Source organism: Sparus aurata, chromosome 17, assembly GCF_900880675.1.
Source record: "Sparus aurata chromosome 17, fSpaAur1.1, whole genome shotgun sequence".
In the NCBI taxonomy this organism is placed as follows: domain Eukaryota; kingdom Metazoa; phylum Chordata; class Actinopteri; order Spariformes; family Sparidae; genus Sparus; species Sparus aurata.
Genome location: NC_044203.1, coordinates 11,538,004 through 11,559,397, shown reverse-complemented (window position 1 = coordinate 11,559,397; position 21,394 = coordinate 11,538,004). Strand labels below are relative to the sequence as shown.

The window sequence follows — 21,394 nt, the reverse complement described above, 5'->3', positions numbered from 1 at the left end:
AAAGTTACATGTAACTATTTACATTCAAATGCAGGCAATGCTCATTCAGCAGTCTCCTAATTGTTTTGACTCATTAACCCTTTAGGCGCCGGGTTTTATTTTAAAAAATACTAGATTTTGACATCTAAATTTCAGAAGGCTCTGGCTTGAATGTAGTTTGAGATAGAGACAAAGTGTAAATGAGACAAATATTGAGAATGACCTAAAGTTTATGAAGGGAGTAATTTTTCCCATCTAATTTGCATATTATGACGTCATATGGTGGCGGCCATATTGGATTATGTAATTTCCATGAAATACCTGGTATTTTGAAAGAGAGTTGAACTTATTTCATCAGATTCATCCCCTCCATCCATTTGTTATGTTGTCCACACATCAAATGAACAGGGAAAAAGTAAATTGTAAGCCAACAGTCGTAAACTAGAACTATTAGTACACCACAAAACTCATGTAAACAGTTTGCGTTTTTTTTACCCACCATCCCCCCCATTGGAGGACACTTTTTTTTCTTCCATTTTTCTTGTTTTCTCTTCTTTTCTTCTTTATTATTATTATTATTATTATTATCATTATTATTATTATTATTATTATTATATGATAATAATAACAGTAGGCGTCTTTTAGCTGCAGAGGCCTTATCTGTGCCCATCTATCCAGAGTTTGTAATATTTGTAGAGTGTGGAGCCTCTCATTGCAAGGCATAGAGACAATAAGAACTATATATATATATATATATATATATATATATATATATATATATATATATATATATATATATATATACACACATTTATATACACATTTACATCATACCATCATACCATTCATGAAACCGTGAACTTGGAATTAGTTCATGTCAGCCTAAATACTGATGAGCATTGTGTCTCCATTGTTATAAGATACCAGAAATCATCAGTCAGAAAGGGGGACAAAAAAACTATAGACCTTGAATCATTGCTTAGTTTTATGTCACCACGATATCCAATTTGCTCATCAAAGGGCTTTATCCATATACTTCATCTCTCAAGTAAGCCCAGCCACCATTACCATTATCATCATCATCATTTCCAGCCCTGTTCTGCCTTCCCCTGTTGCCCCTACGACACCCATCAGCCTTTCTACGAACACTTTGCCCACGTCTCCCCCTGCTATCTCCTCTAGTGTTGTGAGAAGAGCTGGACTCGTGTGTGCTTTGTGCTTCGTGAACACTGCTGCGGCGCATAGCTGCACCGCTGCCGCGGATGGAGGCTACGTGACCGTCGCGGTGGAAAGAGTGAACACTAACTCTAATTCTCACCTCCACCGCTACTTCTACCACATCCATTCGCTTCCCTACTGATACTACGAGTTCGTGTATCATTTCCATTCCCACCTATTGGGCAAAGGATCGTGTGTTAGTGCTTGTGCGTTTTCCTCGCTCTGCGCGGCACTGCCATTGCTATGCAAAGACGCACCGCGACTAGCAAGCTCACTAATCAACCGACCGTCATCTCCCAAAGCTAGATTTTCCACTTCAGAATCAGAATCACCGAATAGGAGCTCAATCACTTCCCTAAGTGTCAACTTTTTGCATGCCATTGTCGTTTATTTCGTCTCAATAACTTCTGAATCCAGCAATACCCCTTCAGCAAAATGGCTTCCTGGCGCACTGTCTCCGCTCTCTCACCCCACAGTTTGCATGGGACTTCCTCGAACATTTTGCATTGAAGCAATACGTTTTTATTAGCTAAGGTCTAAGTATAGGATGTCTGCCAACTAGTGGTGGGGAGTATGAACGACATGTAACACTCTATTGGGAGAAAACAGCTGTTTTGTTCAGTACCGCGGTGTGTCGCAAATTTGCGACTCTGGCGCCTAAAGGGTTAAACAAAAAAACGACTACACTACACACTAAACACTACATAACACACTAACTACACACTCCAAACACGCTAAATGTCACAAATCTCTCAACTCTCTGTATCGCTGTCTACACACCGACCGTCGTTGCCTGTCATTCATCTGCTTACATCCCTCCCACAACTTCCTGTTCCTCAACAACCAAACTTGCTGCTTGGACACTTTCGTGACAAAAGCCCGTTTTTACCGTTTCTTCTGCACCAGACACAAAACAAACGTGACGGCGATGTTCGCGAAAAAGCGTGGCGGACATTATTTACCCAAAGTCCGGTTTTGGACGTGCCGGTGAGTCCGGTCCATCGCCTCGATTGGGAGGTGGGCTGTGTAGCTAGCCGCTAGCTACACACGAACATCCACAGATCTGATTCCACTTTGTTGTCCGCGCGTCTCCGGATCTCCTCAGACCCGAACAGACTCGATCCGGACTCTTTTAGTCTCATTAATCCACAACAGTCAGTTTAGATGCACAGAACAGAACGGGACCGAACCGCCGGCAAAATCCCGGTCCAGCTTGCGCCGCTGCAGGTATAAGTCTGCTTGTTTCTAAAGGCGGGGGGTCGTGGTGGGCTCTGCAGTGATTGGCTCTGGTGTGCGCGTGGCTACGGTGTGCAGTGATTGGCTCTGGTGCGCACGTGACTGTGGTGGCTCCGGTGGACAATGCTCGTGGAATTTGTGAAGCATTTATGAAATAATTTATTAACGGTATCATTGCAGTCCAAACAAATGCGAAATAGCACACCCTTGAACCACGCAGCAGCCATGTTGAAACTCTCAGGTCAGTCTGATCCTGATCCGCAGAGATATTTGAGGAATACACACACACACACACACACACACACACACAGACAGACCGAGGTTACTCGCTTTTATAGAGAGATTCTGATTGGTGTGTGTGTTCTTCACTGTTACCGCAAAGTTCCTTTTTAATTAAACATCAAGGTATTTGCTTAAAACAAAATGACGTGTTTATTCTGCCTTGATGTAATGAAAAAGTTAGAATTGTAGTTTTAAGAGCTACTGAAAGTGACGCACTGTGACATTAACACACTCTGTACTATTTCTTTACTGTATATTCAAACAGATGTGGATCCTTCGCCTGCTGTTGACACGGATTCAGCAGAAGGTGAAGGGTTCAGGTTCATGCGCAAGAAATTTGGAAATACTAAAGTTCTGTTACGCTCTGTTACGCTAACTACACACAGTGATTACTTCATCTCAACTGTAAGTTGCTTGAAAAGGTTTTTTACACCAACAGATAGTCTCTTGTGGTTTAAGTGAAAAAGGAGAACATGTAAATAATAATAAATAGACAACTGAGAGTATTATGTCACTGTCATTTGTGTATATTCCATTGTGTTTAAATTCTTTTGTGTCGACACTCATCTATTAACAACTGAAACCGTGAGTCATGAGGGTTACTTTTTCAGTATGTTGTGTTTATGTGATTGATCTGTTAAGTATTGATCACACCAGGAACACAACTGCAGTTTGAGTAAATAATTAAAGTATTTGCAAAATCTGCTGTTATTTCAATGTTGATCGTTGTGTTTGTTGTTCATTGTCTGAAACTGAAACTTTGTTGGAAGTATAGAATCAGTATAAACATACTCTGTGACAGAATTGTACTTCTGAGCAAACCAATAAGAGTTAAAAATATCAATGATTGGTACGTGGTACAGACAAACAAAAATAGAGAAGTTCCAATCTGACTGTTGAGGAGTTCCCCATTCTCATCCTCAGCATCCCTCAAAGAGTGATGTAAGCCTGTGCCTGGAGGCAGCTGCTGTACTGTAGGTGCTGTCAGTGATGAGGCAACAGTGGTCCAAGTGACTATAAATACCAGCACACTTTACAAAGTCAACCATCAGACAGGAGAAGAAGTGAAAGGAGCTGACGAGAGTCACCAAAAGAATCAAAGGACTGAACAAGTTAAAGCAGTGGAAGCCTCCTAAGATGAAGACATTCAGTGTTGCAGTTGCAGTGGCCATCGTGCTCACCTTTATTTGCCTTCAGGAGAGCTCTGCTGTCTCATTCACTGAGGTAAAAACTTCACTTCAGTCATTTCATTTGCTTATTAGCTGTAAATGTTTAGTCTAAAAGTTGAAATGTGGCTCCTGATGTAAATGTGCACAATTCATTGACAGGTGCAAGACCTGGAGGAGCCAATGAGCAGTGATGGTGCAGTTGCTGCATATAAAGAGATGCCAGAAGAGTCCTGGAAGGTTTGTGCAATGAACTGAATGAGCTCATTCACACTGAAGTGGTTTTGTTTTCCCTTCAAAGTGCCTTAATATACTCCATAGATAGATAGACTACACCTTGCTCACGTCTTTTCTCTTTCACACAGATGGGGTATGGCAGCAGGCGCTGGAAGTGTCGCTTTTGCTGCCGTTGCTGTCCTCGCATGAGAGGATGTGGTCTCTGCTGCAGGTTCTGAGGATTCCTGCTGCAGCCTGGGATTCACACAACAACCACTAATTCTTTTTTTTTTTTTTTTTTTTTTTAAAAAAGCAGTTTTCCAAATTTCCTTAGTGGTTGTAAATATCTGAGGATGTTTCTGGATTTGGTCATGCTGCAGATAATGTGTGCTCACTGATGTATCATCCTCCTTCATGTGTGATCAGTAAAGTTGATTCTATCTTAATGAAATTGTATAGAGTCATTTTTTTGCCGTCTATCTATTCTTCACATTTTCTACATTTCAGCACTCTCAGAAACACAGAAGAGATACAGTGTACACACAGTAAATATGGGTATTGTTGTGGTATGAGATAAAATACAGTAAATCAGTAACATGAGACTGTATTATATTTGTGAAAAACATCTTTTCTAATACAAAATCATGTCAGAGTTGTGTTGATAAACATGAACACCACTCACAATGAAATGAGTTCAGTAAAACACCACTGACCTGCCTGCAGTGATCTTACCAACCACTGAGGCCACAGTGCAGTTTCCATCTACAGCAGAACATAAGAACAGACACACATATTACACTACACAGAGATGATTGTGTGGTGTTTTGTCTGAAAGTCTAACCTTTGTATGAAATCTCTAACTGCTCCAGGCAGTAACTAAGAGTGTTTTCACACCTGCAGGCTGCTACTTTGGTAGATAGATAGATAGATAGATAGATAGATAGATAGATAGATAGATAGATAGATAACTTGTCATTTTAGCAGCAGGTACATTCAGTATAAATACAATTATAATATAAGTGCAAATATAGAGCCAATGAGAAACAATAAAGTACTGTATACAATATGCATCTAAAACAAAAAAATAGAATGTTTCTTACAATAGAATACTACACACAATTAAATGCTTAGGAAGTTGTGAAATAAAATACAAATAAAAATATCGATTTAAACAAAATTAAATGTTGAGGTAAGTGAAACATAAGGTGCGGGTTTATGTACAGAATGCAGGTTTATCTACAGAAATAATATAAAGTGCAACAGTCGTGTGTGACATTAACACACTCTGTAGCATTTTTTTAAATACAGACTCTGCCATAAATTCAAACACATGTGGATCCTTTAGCTGCTGTTGACATTTGTTTGGCATAAGATGAAGGGGTCAGGTTCCTGCACAAGATATTTGGAAAGACTCAAGTTTTGACTTACCTCTGTTACACCAGTGATTACTTCATCTCAAATGTAAGTTGTTCGAAAAGGTTTTTACACCAACAGATAGTCTCTTGAAGTTTAGGTGGACAAGGAGAATGTGCAAATAATAACGAATAGATGTTTGTTGACAATTGAGATTGTTATTTCACTGTCATTTATGTATATTCCAGCGTGTTTAAATTGTTTTGTATAGACACTGGTCTATTAACAATCAACTGCCAATCTGTTCATTATCGGTAACACCAGTAAAACTATTGCAGATGAATTAAAAAATTAAAGCATTTGCTAAATCTGCTGTTATTTCAATGTTGATCGTTGTGTTTGTTGTTCATTATCTGTAACTGAAACGTTGTTGGAAGTACAGAATCAGTATAAACATATACTCAATGACAGAATTGTACTTCTAAGCAAACCAGTAAGAGGTCAAAATATCAGTGATTGATATGTGGAACAGACAGAAAATGGAGAATTCCTTTTGTTGACGAGTTTCTATTTCATATCCACAGCATCCCTCAGAGAGTGATGCAAACCTGTGCCTAAAAGCAGCTGCTATACTGTAGGTGCTGTCAGTGATGACTGACAACAGTGGTCCAAGTGACAATAAGGTGAAAGTGTATGAAGTCATTTGTGCTGCACTGCTTTCACAACATTCTACACATTTTCTAGACTTCAGTACTCTCAGAAATACAGCAGGGATAAAATTTACACACAGTAAACAGAGGTATTATTGTGGTGACATGAATCCGTATTATCTGTAAAAACTGTATTTACTAATACAAAATCATTTCACAGTTGTGTTGATGAACATGAACACCATACACAATCAAATGAGTTCAGTAAAACACCACTGACCTGCCTGCAGGGATCTTACCAACCACTGAGGCCACAGTGCAGTTTGCATCTACAGCAGAACACATGAACAGACACACATATTACACTATACACAGATGATTGTGTGGTGCTTTGTCTGAAAGTCTAACCTTTGTGAAATAGTTTAGATCACCTAAAACCAGATATATAGATAGAAATCCCTAACTGCTCCAGGCGGTAGCTAAGAGTGTTTTCACACCTGCAGGCTGCTACTTTGGTCCAAGAGAGAAAAACAAGGAGTATATTTTTATACTTATTGTGTACTTTCGACAAAGTTTTAATTACGTACGTACGTAATGACGAACAAACAATATTAAAATAACAGCTGATTTTGTTATGTCATAACTTTACTGTACTAATATTACTGATGTCCTGACATATCAATTATTGATAGATCAATGCCAGAAACACAGCATCATGAAAGATTCTAAACTTTGTTACATGAATATAAATAAAGACAATGATATTATAAAAAAGTCAGAGGTCTGCTAACTGAATAGATTTTATGATGAATTTGATGCCAACCTAATACAACTCCACCTTGCTCTTTGTTATCAGCATGTAGATTGCAGCTGAGTTTCTTTATTGTAAAATAACAGTTTTTAACTGTTAGCGATTATTCTATTATTTTTTTTAACAATGTTTTTATTGTCTTTATGATTACAGTACAAAGACACAAAACAGAACAAGGCACATCAATAAGTACAAAAAGGCATTTGAAGAAATTCCAGATATGTAGATACTAGTGGCATATTTTGCTGGTTCGGTAACTGACTGGTTCTCATCATGGCATATAAGGAAAAGAAAAGAATAACAATAAGGAGTGACATCGCGTACGTGCACAGATGGACACAGATTGTACCCCACAAACAGAATGCTCCCGTATTTCATAATAATATTGATAAAATAAGGAAAAATAAAAAAATTAATTAAAAATATAAAAAATATAGAAATAAGAATAAAAACAGTAGACTACAAAGCTGTAATGAAATCATCCTCCTCCAGAAATTCCATAAATGAGCCCCAAATATTTACACAAGTGTTATATTTCCCTTTGATAACGTAAGTCTCTCTAGGGCAAGGCACTGCAGTAGCCCCTCAACCCAGACTCACTTGCTTGGTCTGTGAATAGACTTCCATGACAGTGCAATTTTATGTTTAGCTTCAAGAAGACAAAATATGACCATCTTCTTACTGCTATTGCTAATTGTACAGCTTGCTGGGAAACATCCAAAAATGTTAGCGATTATTTTAATGTTTATTGTTGTGTGTGTTATTCATTGTTACGGCAAAGTTCCTTTTTAATTAAACATCAAGGTATTTTCTTAAAACAAAATGACGTGTTTATTCTACCTTTATGTAATGAAAACATTTAGAATTGTAGTTTTAAGAGATACTGAAGGTGATGCACTGTGACATTAACACACTCTGTACCATTTCTTTAAGTACGGACTCTGCTGTATATTCAAACAGATGTGGATCCTTCAGCTGCTGTTGACACGGGTTCAGCAGAAGGTGTATAGTTCAGGTTCCTGCACAAGATATTTGGAAAGACTCAAGTTCTGACTTAACTCTGTTACACTAACTACACACCGTGATTACTTCATCTCAACTGTAAGTTGTTTGAGAGGGTTTTTACACCAACGGATAGTCTCTTGAGTTTAAGTGAAAAAGGAGAACATGCAAATAATAATGAATAGATGTTTGTTGACAACTGAGATTATTATGTCACTGTCATTTATTTATATACCAGTCTGTATTTTTGATGATTTAACTTTATATTAACTCTGTGCAGTTTTGTAGAAAAAATTTAAGCATTTGCTAAATATACTGTTATTTTAATATTGATCGTTGTGTGTATTCTTTATTGTTTGTAAGTGAAACTTTGTTGAAAGTACAGAACACGTATAAACGTATTCTCTGCGATGGAGCTGTACTTCTGAGCAAACAAGTGAGAGGTAAGACTGTTAGTGATCAGTGTTGGGCAAGTTACTTCAAACACGCAATGCATGTATTTATTACTTGTTACTGTCATTTCAAAGTAATTTGTTACATTACAATATTAATGTCTTTGAATTATAAGGCATTACACTACTATTGCATTACTTTTAAGCTAGAGGCCCAAATGCAATAAACAAACATTAGCTAAAGAGCCTTAAAATGTAGGCTACCCTACATTCACAACCACCAACACTGAAAACAACAGTTTTTGAAAGGGCTGGCCATGCTGGACATGAATTGCAATGTTAAAATTGAAACATTTGGGGTGCACTACCTGTTTCAGTCCCATGAGAAGATTTACATTGAAAAATCAATATGTGTCAAAACTTTTTGTATGTCAACACCTTGGTCTCTATTAATATAAGGGAAAGCATTTTCTAAAAGCTTATGTCCTCTTGATGTGATTAAACATGCATGATGCATGGACATGTCCCACCTTCCTCTATGTATCAGGGACAGTACATATTCCAATAATGCATCTACATTGTATTGAAAGTTTTTGAAACACACACATATACTCATTCCAATAATGCATCTACATTGTATTGAAAGTTTTTGAAACACACACATTAATTTTCAATGTAGCCTAAATCTGTTCATGGGGCAGAAACCGGCCCTGCATCCCAAAATGTTTGGTTTAAAATGCATTGTAACGCATGTTACTGAGATTTGTACCGAGTAAAATATTACCTTTTTTTTATTTTGTAATGCCTTACATTACTGCGTTACAGCAAAAAGTAATGCATTACAGTAATTGCATTACTTTTGTAAGGAGTTACTCCCAACACTGTTAGTGATTGGTATGTGGTACAGACAAACAAAAATAGAGAAGTTCCAATCCGACTGTTGAGGAGTTCCCCATTCTCATCCTCAGCATCCCTCAGAGTGATGTAAGCCTGTGCCTAGAGGCAGCTGCTGTACTGTAGGTGCTGTCAGTGATGAGGCAACAGTGGTCCAAGTGACTATAAATACCAGCACACTTTACAAAGTCAACCATCAGACAGGAGAAGAAGTGAAAGGAGCTGACGAGAGTCGCCAAAAGAATCAAAGGGCTGAACAAGTTGAAGCAGTGGAAGCCTCCTAAGATGAAGACATTCAGTGTTGCAGTTGCAGTGGCCATCGTGCTCACCTTTATTTGCCTTCAGGAGAGCTCTGCTGTCTCATTCACTGAGGTAAAAACTTGACTTCAATCATTTAATTTGCTTATAAACTGTAAATGTTTTGTCTAAAAGCTGAAATGTGGCTCCTGATGTAAATGTGCACAATTCATTGACAGGTCCAAGAGCTGGAGGAGCCAATGAGCAATGACGGTCCAATTGCTGCATATAAAGAGATGCCAGAGGACTCCTGGAAGGTTTGTTCAATGAACTGAATGAGCTCATTCACAATGAACTGGTTGTGTTTTCCCTTCAAAGTGCCTTAATACACTCCATAGAAAGACAGACTACACCTTGCTCACATCTTTTCTCTTTCACACAGATGGGGTATGGCAGCAGGCGCTGGAAGTGTCGCTTTTGCTGCCGTTGCTGTCCTCGCATGAGAGGATGTGGTCTCTGCTGCAGGTTCTGAGGATTCCTGCTGCAGCCTGGGATTCACACAACAACCACTAAATATTCTATTTCAAGTATTTTTTTTTTTAAAAGCAGCTTTCCAAATTTCCTTAGTGGTTGCAAATATATGAGGATGTTTCTGGATTTGATCATGCTGCAGATAATGTGTGCTAACTGATGTATCATCCTAATTTAAAAAAAAAAAAATTTTCATGTGTGATCAGTAAAGTTGATTGGTCCTATTTTAATGAAAGTGTATGGAGTCATTTTTCTTTCACAGCATTCTTCACATTTTCTAGGCGAGGCACAATGTACACACAGTAAATAGAGGTATTGCTGTGGTATGAGATAGAATACAGTAAATCAGTAACATGAGACCTGTATCATATTTGTGAAAAACATCTTTTCTCATACAAAATCCAACCAAACCAAAAAACAACCACTGAGGCCACAGTGCAGTTTCCATCTACAGCAAATCATATGAACAGACACACATATTACACTATACAGAAATGATTGTGTGGTGTTTTGTCAGAAAGTCTAACCTTTGTATAATAGTTTATATCACTTAAAACCAGGAGAGTAGTTTTAACAGTGGATGTTTTGACTGATAGAAATCTCTAACTGCTCCAGGCAGTAACTAAGAGTGTTTTCACACCTGCAGGCTGCTACTTTGCTCCAAGAGAGAAAAACAAAAGCATTGTTACTCTGTTGTGCTTAGACTTACAGTTCTATCAAGGTGTTAATAAGTTAGCCGCAGCAGTAAGCTGCGGTTCAAAATCGGTTCCACAGTAGATTATGGTTCAAATCCGAGGCCTAACTAGGGTTAATGGTTTACATCTGGCAAAATCCAGTTTAACTCATTTGAGTAAAACTAAAAGATTTGACTTGTGTTCCATCAGTATTTCCATCCCATCAAGCCAGCCAACATATAATGTTTCCCTTACAGCAATAATTTACTTTTGACGCCAAATAAATACCAGGCATGAAAAACAAAGTCAATTTTGGAATTAAAGATTTAGGCTTTTTCTTCAAAGAGTGTTTATTATGACTAAACATAATGAAATAGTTCAAATTGTAGTTTTAAGAAATACTTAGTCTGATGCTCTATGACAGTAAGAAAAAAGGAAGTCAGCTATATATTCAGGCTTATTTTCATGTTTGTTGACACTGGTGTGACTTGAAGTGAGACATTTTAGTTGGAAAGACTGAAATGGCCTTTGACCGTCTCACTGTGAACTGCACACAGTGCTTACGACATTTTGCACTATTTGTTGTTGAATATGTTTTTTATACTACTGGATGGTCTTATGATATCTTAGTGTAAAGGGAAAAATAAGTTAACAATAATCAACAGGTGCTGCTGACAATTCAAGATTATTGTAAATTCAGTCATTTTAAACTGAGTTGTGTTGAGTTCAGTAAAACACCACTGACCAGACAAGAAAACAGAGAACACAGAAAACAGAGAATTTCTGTTGCTGAAGAGTTTCCATTTCATAGCTTAGCATTCCTCAGAGAGTGATGCAAGCCTGTGCCTAAAAGCAGCTGCTGTACTGTAGGTGCTGTCAGTGATGAGGCAACAGTGGTCCAAGTGACAATAAGGTGAAAGTGTATGAAGTCATTTGTGCTGCACTGCTTTCACAACACTCAAAAACTTTTCTACACTTCAGCACTCTCAGAAACCCAGCAGGGATACAATGTGCACACAGTAAATAGAGGTATTATTGTGGCGTGAGATAAAATACAGTAAATTAGTGACAATAATCCATATCATTTGTAAAAATGATATTATATCTAATACAAGAACATGACACAGTTGTGTTGAGTTCAGTAAAACACCACTGACCTGTCTGACACGGACACTGACTAAGATTGTTTTCACACCTGCAGGCTGCTACTTTGGTCCAGACCACGATGTGGCGAGGTGGCACTAACGGGGGAAAATTCAGGGGGATGTCAAACAACACCACATGGGGACTTTCAACCCAAAGACATCTTTTAACCTCTCCGATAGGTTGGGAAATAAAAAAAGGACACAGGCTTGTTACTGACAGGACGAGACGTGAGTAAGTTAAAAGGTTTTATTTTAAACAATCACCATAATAAGTATAAAACAGACAGGGGTTGGAGCTGCTGAGGGGAAAAAGAAGGGGTTAATGAGCAAAGGACAAAAACTCTTAAAATCGATTAAGTGAATGAAAGAGCTCTAAAGAAATCACACATGATAGACATTTTTGGTTGTTATCAGCCTTTTAGACGGCAGATATGCTTGTTGAGCATTATTGTAATAAAATCCTGATTTCTTAGCATTTGTAACTGTTCATAGATCAGAGTCATATACACCGATCAGCCAGAAAATTAAAACCACTGACAGGTGACGTGAATAACATTGATCATCTCATCATAATGCGATGTTCTGCTGGGACACCTTGGGTGCTGGATTTCATGTGAATGCCACTTGACATGCACCAGCAATCCAAACACTATTGTGGACTAAGTACACCCCCTCATCACAACAACACTACCCGATGGCAGTGGCCTCCCAGCAGGACAATGTGCCCTGACACACAGCAAACACTGCTCAGGAAAATCTCAAGATACACAATAAAGGGCCCAAGTTGTTGACCGAGCCTCCAAATTCCCAAGATCTCAATCTGATCTAGAATCTGTAAGACGTGCAATATTAGGCAGCTGGTCATAATGTTATGCCCGATCTGTGTATGATGCTCTTTAAACACTCTGACATGAATTCCTGTACCATGATTATAATAATCCACATTTTCAACAAAAGCACCCAACTAGGCCTTTTGATAAATATATTTAATGTTTATGTTGTCGTCATTTGAACACCTTGAGATTGTCCAGGACTGAATATTGAAACAACAGACAGATAAAAGGAAGTTCATTCAGTCACTTCAGTCTCCCCAAATTTCTTGCACAATAACCAAAACCCCTCACTTCATATCAGGTCTGTGTCAGTAAACAGTAGCATGAGTGACTGTTGGATTACAGGCCTACAGCTGATGACAAATTTTAAATACCCTATTTCTGTAATATACCTTTCAGAATTGTTTGTGATACACATTTAATGTGACAAATTTTTCAGGGAATTAATCACTTCCTGAATCCAAAATCATATCTGTATATAAATTGTCACTACTTTAGTTTTGAGAGTACTTGTGTAGAAACTGTGGAGAGTATTGTGGAAGCAAAATGGCAACAAATCAGTTCATACACTTTTTCCTTTCATTATAGAACCACTGAACTTTATTGATCACACACTTTAGCATATGACGGTTCTTAAAATATGAGGATGATACAGTCACATCAGTGAGCACACATTCTTTGCAGCATGACCAAATCCAGGAACATCCTGAGATTATTTATAACCACAATTGAAAGCTGGAAATGTGTTTAAGAATATAAAATCTTAACAAATGAAGATTTAGTGGTTGCTGTGTGAATCCCAGGCTGCAGCAGGAATCCTTAGAACCTGCAGCAGACATTACATCCAGTCGTGTCAGGACAGCAACCGCAGCAAAAGCGACAGCGCCTGCGCCTGCTCTTATACAGCATCTGTGAGAAAGAGAAATGAGCAAATTAAAGACATGAGCAAAGTGTTCATCTTCAGCATCATCTCTCACTCTGTTCACTTTCTCTCCTTCTCAGTGTATTTGTCTCAGCTCATTCAGTTCATTGAACAAACCTTCCAGGTGTCCTCTGACATGTCTTCAAATGCAGCTACTGGACCGTCACTGCTCATTGGCTCCTCCAGCTCTTGCACCTGTCGATGAATTGTGCACATTTACATCAGGAGCCACATTTCAGCTTTTTGACAAAATATTTAAAGCTAATAAGCAAATGAAATGACTGAAGTCAAGTTCTTACCTCAGTGAATGGGACAGCAGAGCTCTCCTGAAGGCAAATAAAGGTGAGCACGACGGCCACTGCAACTGCAACACTGAATGTCTTCATCTTAGGAGGCTTCCACTGCTTCAACTTGTTCAGTCCTTTGATTCTTTTGGTGACTCTCGTCAGCTCCTTTCACTTCTTCTCCTGTCTGATGGTTGACTTTGTAAAGTGTGCCGGTATTTATAGTCTCTCACACACACACACACACACACACACACACACACACACACACACACACAGGCACTTCGGTGGCATTGCTTTGCTTTGCTTTATATATATATACATCTTGTTTTTAAGACATTAAATGATTGTGCATTTGTATAAAATCATTAAAACTGTTAGGCGGGGACAATACATTCAATTACTTATGTGGAATTATGTAAGCTCAAAAATCCCTTACTCATTGCGCAGTACATTTCGTTCCAATTCAAAACAGCCAACTGACACTCATTAACCATTTAAACTACTCTGATTTGCATCAAGTGAGCGAGTCAATCAGTATGTCCCATAAAATCTACAAATGTAACACCACCAAAATTTTGGCTGCAGGGAAGAGTGTTTTTTATACTGATTTACCAGACCCTGAGGCTTGCATCTTATTATTTGGACTATTCTTTAACCTCGGCTGATCAATTGTATGAGACCGGGTTGTTTACGACCTGCTTGGGCAAGGTTTTCCATGGGTGTGGGGGACAGGCAGGATGGAATTTGCAAGTAAAAGATAAGGAAATATCATTTTTAAATGGAAATGTATCCTCCTCATTTGTCCGTTATTTATAGGAGACTTTATTGGCTATATCTATGTGTATATATATATATATATATATATATATATATATATATATACATATATATATATACATATATATATATATATATATATATATATATATATATATATATATACATATATGTATATATATATATATATATATATATATATATATACCATGGTCTGGGGGAATACTTGATTCTGATTGGCTGCAGGGTGTCCATTAACCCCTGATATATGGACACCTACTAAGTAGTTCCAGTCAAATTGACTGTTTACCGCTGTAAAATTAATGTGCTACCTGGCATATCAAATCTGAATTTTATATTTCCAGTACTGAGTGCAGTCCGTCAGTCCTTCAGTGTCTTATACTCTGAACGCCACAGGGTGGCGACTGTAACGCATAAGCTGCAGAAAATTCACTTCCCCTCTAAATTTACTGATACGCGAATAATCTCACATCCCGTTCGCTGTTCAACTCTCTGCTTCAGGCTGCGGCCACAGTAACGTTACACACAGCGGGTCATTTGTTCGTGAAAATCTTGCTATTGATTTGGGGACAATGACATGACTGGATAGTTAGCTAATCGTGTTAGCTAGCATACTGTCAAATTATATTTACTGTCTGTCAAACGTATGCAATGTAATTGACTTTGAATCTTGCTAGCATAACGTTAGCTTTCTGGCTCATGGCTGAGCGGACTAGAATGTCTCCCGTTGCCAAGTCGTATCTATGATCCGTCCTATTTACTGGAGGAGTGAACAATGTCTCCGTTGCATAAGAACCTTACGGGAGAGTAATGATTGTTCCAGGTATTAGTCAAACCCTCAGGTGTTACCAGGGAAACTAAGTTATGGCTTGTGAAAAACTTTATATTTTGATTGTAAAACGCATGAAAATGTAAATGAATGGTCTGAATTTCTTTTCTTTGGCAAGTGACCATGGTATAAGCGGGATAATGCCCTTCGAGGTGTCCATAAACAGGAGTTAATGGACTTCGCGAAGGCCTCCGTGTCGTCCATTAACTCCTGTTTATGGACACCTCGTCGGGCATTATCCCTTACATATATTGCTGCACATATCAACAATTCACTAAAAAAATGTCTTGGGTGCCATATTCTGTCAGCTCTACTGAATAAATACAAGTCCAAATGTCTCAAGGCTGTACATTGTCATTCATATAGAAATAATGTGATTCCTTACTGGTGGTGTCCCCACATCTGGCAGAACACTCACCTCAAAGCTTTTGTGGCTTTGAGGTGAGTGTAGCTCCTCTCTCGCAGAGAGAGGGAAGGTCTGTTGACTATCAGCAGCCTTCTTTATCTATATATATATATATATATATATATACATATATATATATATATATATATATATATATATATATATATACAATGCTACTGTAAAGAAGGCTGCTGATAGTCAACAGACCTTCCCTCTCTCTGCGAGAGAGTTTTTTATATATATATATCTTGTTTTTAAGACATTAAATGATTGTGCATTTGTATAAAATCATTAAAATTGTTAAAAGGGGGAGGGGGGGGACAATATATTCAATTACTCATGTGGAATTCTGTAAGCTTAAAAATCCCTTGCTCATTGTGCAGAACAGTTCGTTCCAATTCAGAACTGCCAAAAGACACTCACTAACCATTTTAACTACTCTGATTTGCATCAAGTGAACAAGTCAATCAGTATGTCCCATAAAATCTACAAATGTAACACCACCAAAATTTCTGAAATGATGAGTAATGATTGTTCTAAAACCAAACTACTCTGGTCCAGCGCACGCACACTTCCCCTCTGCACAGGCGCGAGTTGACTTGTTAGCTCGAGATGGCTTCATCTACCATTCATTACTTTTATGTCCTGCCTTTCATCCAAATGGCCATCACCACAGAACCGCAGTGCCGGCCCTGAATCATTTGGTGCCCTAGGCAAGATCTTAGCCGGCGCCCCCTTGCATTGCAGTCAATTTCACAATCAATTTTTATACACTAACACAGAAAATGCATGTATGTATTCAAGATTTTATCTATTTTAAGTCAAAAATATCACACCAAATAAAACCTCCAACTCCTTCCATGTTGCCATGTGGGAATTGTGCTCCCGGCTATCCTCATGAAACTTCATCAAGTGGCTTGCATTTTTCCAGTCCTATAGTCCTTCCTTATTAAGTCTGTACTCTTTTGGAGAAAACATTTAGCTGCAGAAGCAGTGCAAGCTATCATTTCTGTTTGAGTACATCAGCCAGCTTCTTTTGATTTTTTCCCCATTGATTAAGACTCTGTTACAAAAGTCATGTTGACACTCTCCCATCTTTGTTTTTGGGAAATGTGTGACCGCTTTTTTATTTGTACTGGTCCTCTGTGAACTAACTCTCATCTTACTTTGTCAGTTAGAAGGGATGGCCTGTCAGCAGGTCTGTTTAGTCCTGATGTCACTCTGCTGTGCGTAGGTAGAGGGACAGGAGCACCTGATTTTAAAAGTGCATCTGAAGAGAGAAGAGAAGTATGTGTGATCACTGTATGTTACATTTTAATAATAAAAAAAGATGCTTGATGCGTGCTATACATAAGACTTATATAGACTAATAATGAAAATGTGATGAGATTCATTTAACTTTATTGTCATTGCAAAGCAATTCAGTCTATCCAGAGAGCAAAAAGCAGTGAAGTGCATATATATATATATATATATATATATATATATATATATATATATATATATATATATATAGATATATATATATATATATGAATGAATGATATGGGAGAGCTAAGGTGTGGAGTATTAACAGTAATACACTTTAATTGCACTTTAACACTGACGTAAACTTTAACAAACAAACTGTGACACAATAAACCAAAGGCTTACAACTACGCTATTACAAAGGGGATGTAAAACTAAAAGCATTTTAACTGACATACAAAATAAATTAATAAAGTAAGTAAAATAACACCTGAACAGGCCTAGTGTTAACTTTCCAAATGTCCCTGATGAATTTAAGGTGGAGTTACATTAAAACACGTCGACTCAGCTATTTATTGATTATTAAACGATGCTGCAATCCGTAGTAAGCTAGCAAGCTAACACTCTGCTCCAACAACGATCATTAAACTATTAATTTCATTCACTTCATCACACTGACGTTACTATACCTGGATCTTCTTCACGTCTTCCTCTTCTTTCCTTCTTTTCCTTCACTTGGTGCCGGATGGTTTCAGTCTTTTGGACCTTGTGATTCTGCTACAGTATCAGTAAATCTCTCTCTGGGTCTTGGGGTCTCACTCCGGTCAGATTCGGGCAGCTCGCCTCTCGACGCGCCCCCCTCACAGAGGACAGGTACAGTGCACCGAGCCAGGACCCAGAAAAAGCTGCGTTATTTAATAGTCTTTGCTATGACGTTATGTTGCTGTGGGCTTCATAATATTTCGAAATAATAGTAGTAATGGCACTGGGAAAAAAAAATATTTACACACTTTATCTATCTATCTATCTATCTATCTATCTATCTATCCATCCATCCTCCACCCGTTTTCGGCGCCCCCTGCGGATGATGGCGCCCCTATACTGTGATGCCCAGGGCCGGCTCTGATGGGACCTACTAGAGCATCTTGGGGGAGGAGGACACACGCACACACACACAAACACAGCTCCGTAGTGTCGCTGGCTGCAAGCAGCACACACACGTGCGCACACACGCACACCCGCCCGACACACGGCTCTCCGACACACACAAACACAAACACACACAAGCACAAACACCCGCCCGACACAGCTCTCTGTCCTGTTCACGTCGGAGTTAAAGACATCCCGTAATTCATTCCCTTAACTGTTTAGTAGCGTGATCAAGGGTGCACACGTGTTTGTCTTACTGTTTCCTGGATACATACATACACACAATCAGCACACACTCACAAATGGATGAAACGCACCTTGTCTTTGGCCATGCAGGTAAAACGGGGGCGAAACCATTTCCGCCCTTAAAAAGAGTGAGACACGGTATGAAGAAATGTTTAGCTGACAGGGTAAAATGAGTGTGAAAAAACTCTCTCATGTTTAACAGCCTGTAGATGTTTCCTCTGCCTGGTATTAATTTGATTAATTATGTGAAAGTGGATACGCCCAGGGGAGGGGCTTTTGGTTTAAAAGAAGGCCATTTTTCCCTTGGTACCAGTATTGCTATGGTTACAGAGGAAGGTAACAACTGAGACAGAGGTTAATGGTATTGCTCAGCTTTTGTTTTGTTTCTTTTGTACAGTATGTTTGTTATTTTCACTTTTGTAAATATTTGCACTGCTGCATTGTGGAGGTTGAGGTAATTAAAATGTATGTTTCCTATATCAACTACGCCATCGTTTTTCCGTTTTTGAGGAGTTTAAAGTAGAACCCCGCTACAACTAGTAAATACAATAACAGCAGACTTTACTAATGCCTTTATTTTCTTATAACTCAGCTGCAATATTGTTACTGTCATTCTGGGCTGTGTTTCCGGTTAATACATCAATCACATGAACATGACATGATAGTAGTAATCATCATGTCTTGACATTTTAGACAGATTAATACAATGCAGTTTCCAGTAGGTGATTTGTTAATTTTTTACAGAGGGAATGGCCCAATGGGAGCACCACCCTGCAGTGACACACCTATGTACACCTCCCAAAGGACATTGTCGCATTTCTAATTCTACAATTCCATTTTATCCAGTTATCTTCCCTCTCTCTCCACTATAATTGTCGTTTTATAACTGAATTAAAGTAATGAGTAAATACACCTATAAATTGTATGCAGTAGACCGAGTTTATTCAGGCAGGGTTTTCTCATGTTTCTCACTACAAGCAGGGATATTTTAAGTTACACGACTCACATGACCCCTTGGAATTTCTTACCATCTAAATTCCTTGAAGGACACACATTGAACATTGTGCAAAGTGGCAGAGCCCGACCAATTTATCGGTACTTGGCTTTATCGATTTACCGGCTGATTCATAAGGTTTTAAAACCTTGTATTTAAAAAATATAATGCAGGTAAACATGCTTGGGGTAATAAGAAGTTGGTGTAATGACATAGTTTGTCCAGCAGAGTGCGTTTCAATGGGGGATAAAATAGCTGGTGGGCAAGGGTTACTGTTTGTCAGGAAATGTAACAGCGACCTCACTAATGGTTAAACTATAAACCAGCACACGAATGACAATTGGCAACATAACATAAGCCACCATGTTCTAAACACTTAAAATGCTAACAAAAATAAACAAAAACATTTTGGTTTTAGAACATTAATAGCAAACTTTTGTTGGGAGTGGAGAGTGATGGCAGGTTGACAAGGGGGATGCTTTTTGGTTATTTTGCTAACAAGGGGGGGCGGCATCCCCCCTCATCCCTCCTCAAATCGCCTACTGGCAGTTTCCCTTTAACAAACAACGAACAGTAACACTGAAGTTATCACTGTGTGCACTTAATGCTGAAAAGGTCAAGGCCCACTGAGTCTTTCTAAATATCTTGCGCAATAAAAAAATCCCTCACTTTATGTCACACAGTGTCAACAAACAAAACAAGCACAAATGGCTCCACAGATGTTAGAATATACAGCTGACTAGCTTTTTTAAAAACCTAGTATAAGGCTGGTCAGTGTCTGGTCAAGGTGTGAAATGAGCCCAGTTCATTACTGGGTAGTCAGTAGCACAGTTTACAGAATATTAGTGGAGCTGTTAAGTTACATTTATATATTTCTTTTTCATATGGCCTATATTTTATTCATTATCAAGACAGCTGCATCCTAAAAAAAATGTATTACTGAGCTATTTCCCCTAGATTTAATCAATAAATGTAAGCTTATCTATTCCCCATTTCAACATTTAACGTTTCCCTTGCATTATTTCCATTACCATTTCCAATTTCATCTTTACAAATGCTTTTCCCTTCCAGCTTTTGCATTTTAAGTTTCGCTTACAACTGTCAGGTTACATTTGAAATTTGTTTTTTTTGATGCACTTTTTCTTTCTTACGCTTATTTATGACCTGATTATTCCCAATTGCATAGTGGAAGAGTAATCCTTTTTTAACTGTATTTATTTTACTTTTTAATTTCTAGTTGGACTTTAATGATGACCAAAAAATATCCTGCATACAGAGGATGCACAGAGCGCTCTGACACTGGAATTGTGAATTTTATTCTTATGTTGAGCGTTATCCAGTGAGGGATCTGATTAGTTGTCGGACTGTTAACACCAGTAGGCGATATGAGGGGGGATGCCGTCCACCTTGCAAGCAAATTTACCAAAAAGCATCCCCCTTGTCAACCTGCCATCACTCTCCATTTGCAAGCAGCAGATAGTGTGTTACAAACCACAGGCGGTCGCGATCAGCTCAGGCGCACAGTGGAGTCAAGCCGGGCACGGCTGCTTTGCGATCTGGCTGCCTGGTTTATTTTTGACGGAAGCTGCAATAAGCTGCACAGAGCAGATCGCGCCAGCCGAAAGTCAGAGACACAGGAAAGGCATAGAGCATCCGGTCAATTTTCAAAATAAAACACCCTGTGCAGACACCCGATTGAATAAAAATTAAAAAATGACCAGATCAACAAAAGATAGCTATTAATGTTCTAAAACCATAATGATACTCTTTGTTAGCATTTTAAGTGTGTCTGTTTAGAACATGGTGGCTTATGTTATGTTGCCGATTGTCATTTTTGTGCTGGTTTATAGTTAGTGACACCAGCTGTTTAATCCCCCATTGAAACGCACTCTGCTG

At 38.5% G+C, this 21,394-nt stretch overlaps 2 protein-coding genes across 2 annotated transcripts; one reads left to right on the top strand and one right to left on the bottom strand.

Moving 5' to 3' along the window:
• Window positions 1–3,677: 3,677 nt before the first annotated feature.
• Window positions 3,678–10,197, top strand: LOC115567190 (uncharacterized). The gene is made up of 6 exons (XM_030393540.1): window positions 3,678–3,939; window positions 4,044–4,121; window positions 4,247–4,330; window positions 9,419–9,571; window positions 9,676–9,753; window positions 9,879–10,197. Exons 1-6 carry the CDS (start codon window positions 3,853–3,855, stop codon window positions 9,966–9,968), a joined length of 570 nt encoding a protein of 189 aa, XP_030249400.1. The 5' UTR covers window positions 3,678–3,852; the 3' UTR covers window positions 9,969–10,197.
• Window positions 10,198–13,189: 2,992 nt separating this feature from the next.
• Window positions 13,190–14,039, bottom strand: LOC115567007 (hepcidin-like). The gene is made up of 3 exons (XM_030393123.1): window positions 13,841–14,039; window positions 13,659–13,736; window positions 13,190–13,528 (listed from the first exon to the last, which is right to left on the bottom strand). Exons 1-3 carry the CDS (start codon window positions 13,925–13,927, stop codon window positions 13,439–13,441), a joined length of 255 nt encoding a protein of 84 aa, XP_030248983.1. The 5' UTR covers window positions 13,928–14,039; the 3' UTR covers window positions 13,190–13,438.
• Window positions 14,040–21,394: the final 7,355 nt, after the last annotated feature.